The sequence below is a fragment of the Notothenia coriiceps genome, unplaced genomic scaffold (assembly GCF_000735185.1).
Source record: "Notothenia coriiceps isolate Sejong01 unplaced genomic scaffold, NC01 NC01_scaffold00009033, whole genome shotgun sequence".
NCBI classification, from domain to species: Eukaryota; Metazoa; Chordata; class Actinopteri; order Perciformes; family Nototheniidae; genus Notothenia; species Notothenia coriiceps.
Genome location: NW_011341734.1, coordinates 1 through 1,951, shown reverse-complemented (window position 1 = coordinate 1,951; position 1,951 = coordinate 1). Strand labels below are relative to the sequence as shown.

The 1,951-nt window shown below is 46.3% G+C and overlaps 1 protein-coding gene across 1 annotated transcript; it reads left to right on the top strand.

Annotated features, from left to right (window-relative positions):
• Nucleotides 1-151: 151 nt before the first annotated feature.
• On the top strand, nt 152-1,314 carry LOC104945070 (caskin-1-like; the record flags this gene model as incomplete). The annotated part of the gene is made up of 3 exons (XM_010770697.1): nt 152-423; nt 732-870; nt 1,133-1,314. Coding segments are annotated over exons 1-3 (378 nt in total), but the record flags the coding sequence as incomplete, so codon positions are not given.
• Between the last annotated feature and the right edge of the window lie 637 nt (nt 1,315-1,951).

Below are 1,951 nucleotides of genomic sequence, written 5' to 3'. Positions count from 1 at the left end.
AGTGTAGTGTGTAGTGTGTGTAGTGTAGTAGTAGTAGTAGTAGTAGTAGTAGTAGTAGTTAGTAGTAGTAGTGTAGTAAGTGTGTGTGTGTGTGTGTGTGTGTGTGTGTGTGTGTGTGTGTGTGTGTGTGTGTGTGTGTGTGTGTGTGTGTGTGTGTGTGTGTGTGTGTGTGTGTGTGTGTCTCTCTGCTGGAGTCTTTGGGAGATTGTCTGGAGGAAGGAAAAAGCCTGTACATGCCACGACTGTACCTTACTTTTGAGTGTGTGCGTGTGCGTGTGTGTGTGCGTGTGCGTGTGCATGTGCGTGTGCGTGTGTGTGTAGGATCTGACGGCGATTGGAATAACTAAACCGGGCCACAGAAAGAAGATGACGTCAGAGATTAACAAACTGGGTGTCAATGATTGGCTGCCTGACCACAAACCTGTGAGTTCAACCCAACACTGACAACACAACACCATGTGTTTTTGTTTTATTTTGAAAAAACACCCTGTGCCACTTCCTGTCTTTGTGTTTTCCTGCTTCCCCGCTGTTTTTGCCTTTTTTAGATGAACACACAAACGCAGAGCGAACAGAAAGCATGTGCAAATATCTAAACACAAGCTTTATTAAGAGTAAAGCTGGTAAAACACAACACAGCGTTAGCGCCATGCACCTAACCCGCATGTGCTGACTTTCCCCACGGGGATTAATAAAGATCCATCTTATCTCATGCTTCTGGTGTTTTCCTCCAGGCCAATCTGGGCGAGTGGCTGTCTGCGATCGGGCTGAGTCAGTACCACCAGGTGTTGGTTCAGAACGGCTACGAGAACATCGAGTTCATCACCGACATCACCTGGGAGGACCTGCAGGAAATAGGCATCATCAAACTGGGTAAGTTATTGTTTTGACATCAGTACGTATGAAGAACATTTTAGCCCAAGGTTGGATCTGTGAAACACATTCATACTGTATGTGGTTAATTTAAGTTCAAATGAAGGTAAGGTTAATAATTCACCTTATGCCTCTTTATACTTGCTTTGAGCCTTCATAGTAATAGCTCATGTGTACTCTTTGATTGATAATGATGTAGTTTATACTTTATGTAAACGTATAGAGGGGATCTTAATTAAAGCACTGTTGTTATTGTTTTCAGGCCACCAGAAGAAGCTGATGCTGGCTGTGAAGCGTCTCGCTGAAATGCAGCGCGGATCAGATGGTCGGGGGAAGAAGCCTCCACCAATCACACAGCAGCAGGAAGCGACGTTGATAGACAGCCCGCCTCCAGACGGTGAGCTAACAGATCAGAAAGAACTCAATAGCCGCGTTCACACCGGAGTACTTTTCCCACTTTAGTTCCGATATAGTTCCGAAATGTCGCGTTCACACCAAAAAGAGCCGGAGCTAAAATTAGTACATGAGAACCTTTTTACCCCCTTTTCCGTCCCTGCTAGAGAGCAGGGACTCTCATGTGAGAAAAGAGCTATATTTCTGATTGGCTGGGCGGATTGCAAACCACTCCCCGTAAAACTCAAAAAAAGTGTTGTGAAGCCACCATTTTATTATCCTCGCATTAGCATTATTAGCATTAGCGTTAGCCCAGCGCAGAAACGCAGAGAGACTAACATAAAACATGGGAGCGGTGGAGATGAGGAGGTGTCGGCGTTCTGGCGATTTACTCTGAAGGCTTCAGTAGAAGCTGCTGGGAGTCCCAGCAGCTTCTACTGAAGCCAGTCCCCAACTCCGTGGACTTCCGGCCGGGGATTTTGGGTGGCAGTATACGCCGTGAAGTTGTTTGCGGCCTGCCAGTAAACCCAAAGCAGAAGAAGAAGAAGTGACGTCAGCGGCTTCATTTGCCTAATCTTCCCTCAGGGACTTATTCCGGTGTGAACGCGATCTGTACTTAGTTCCTGAGAACTAAAGAGTTCTCAGGAACCTTTGTGGGAAAAGTACTTGGTGTGAACGCGCCTATTGC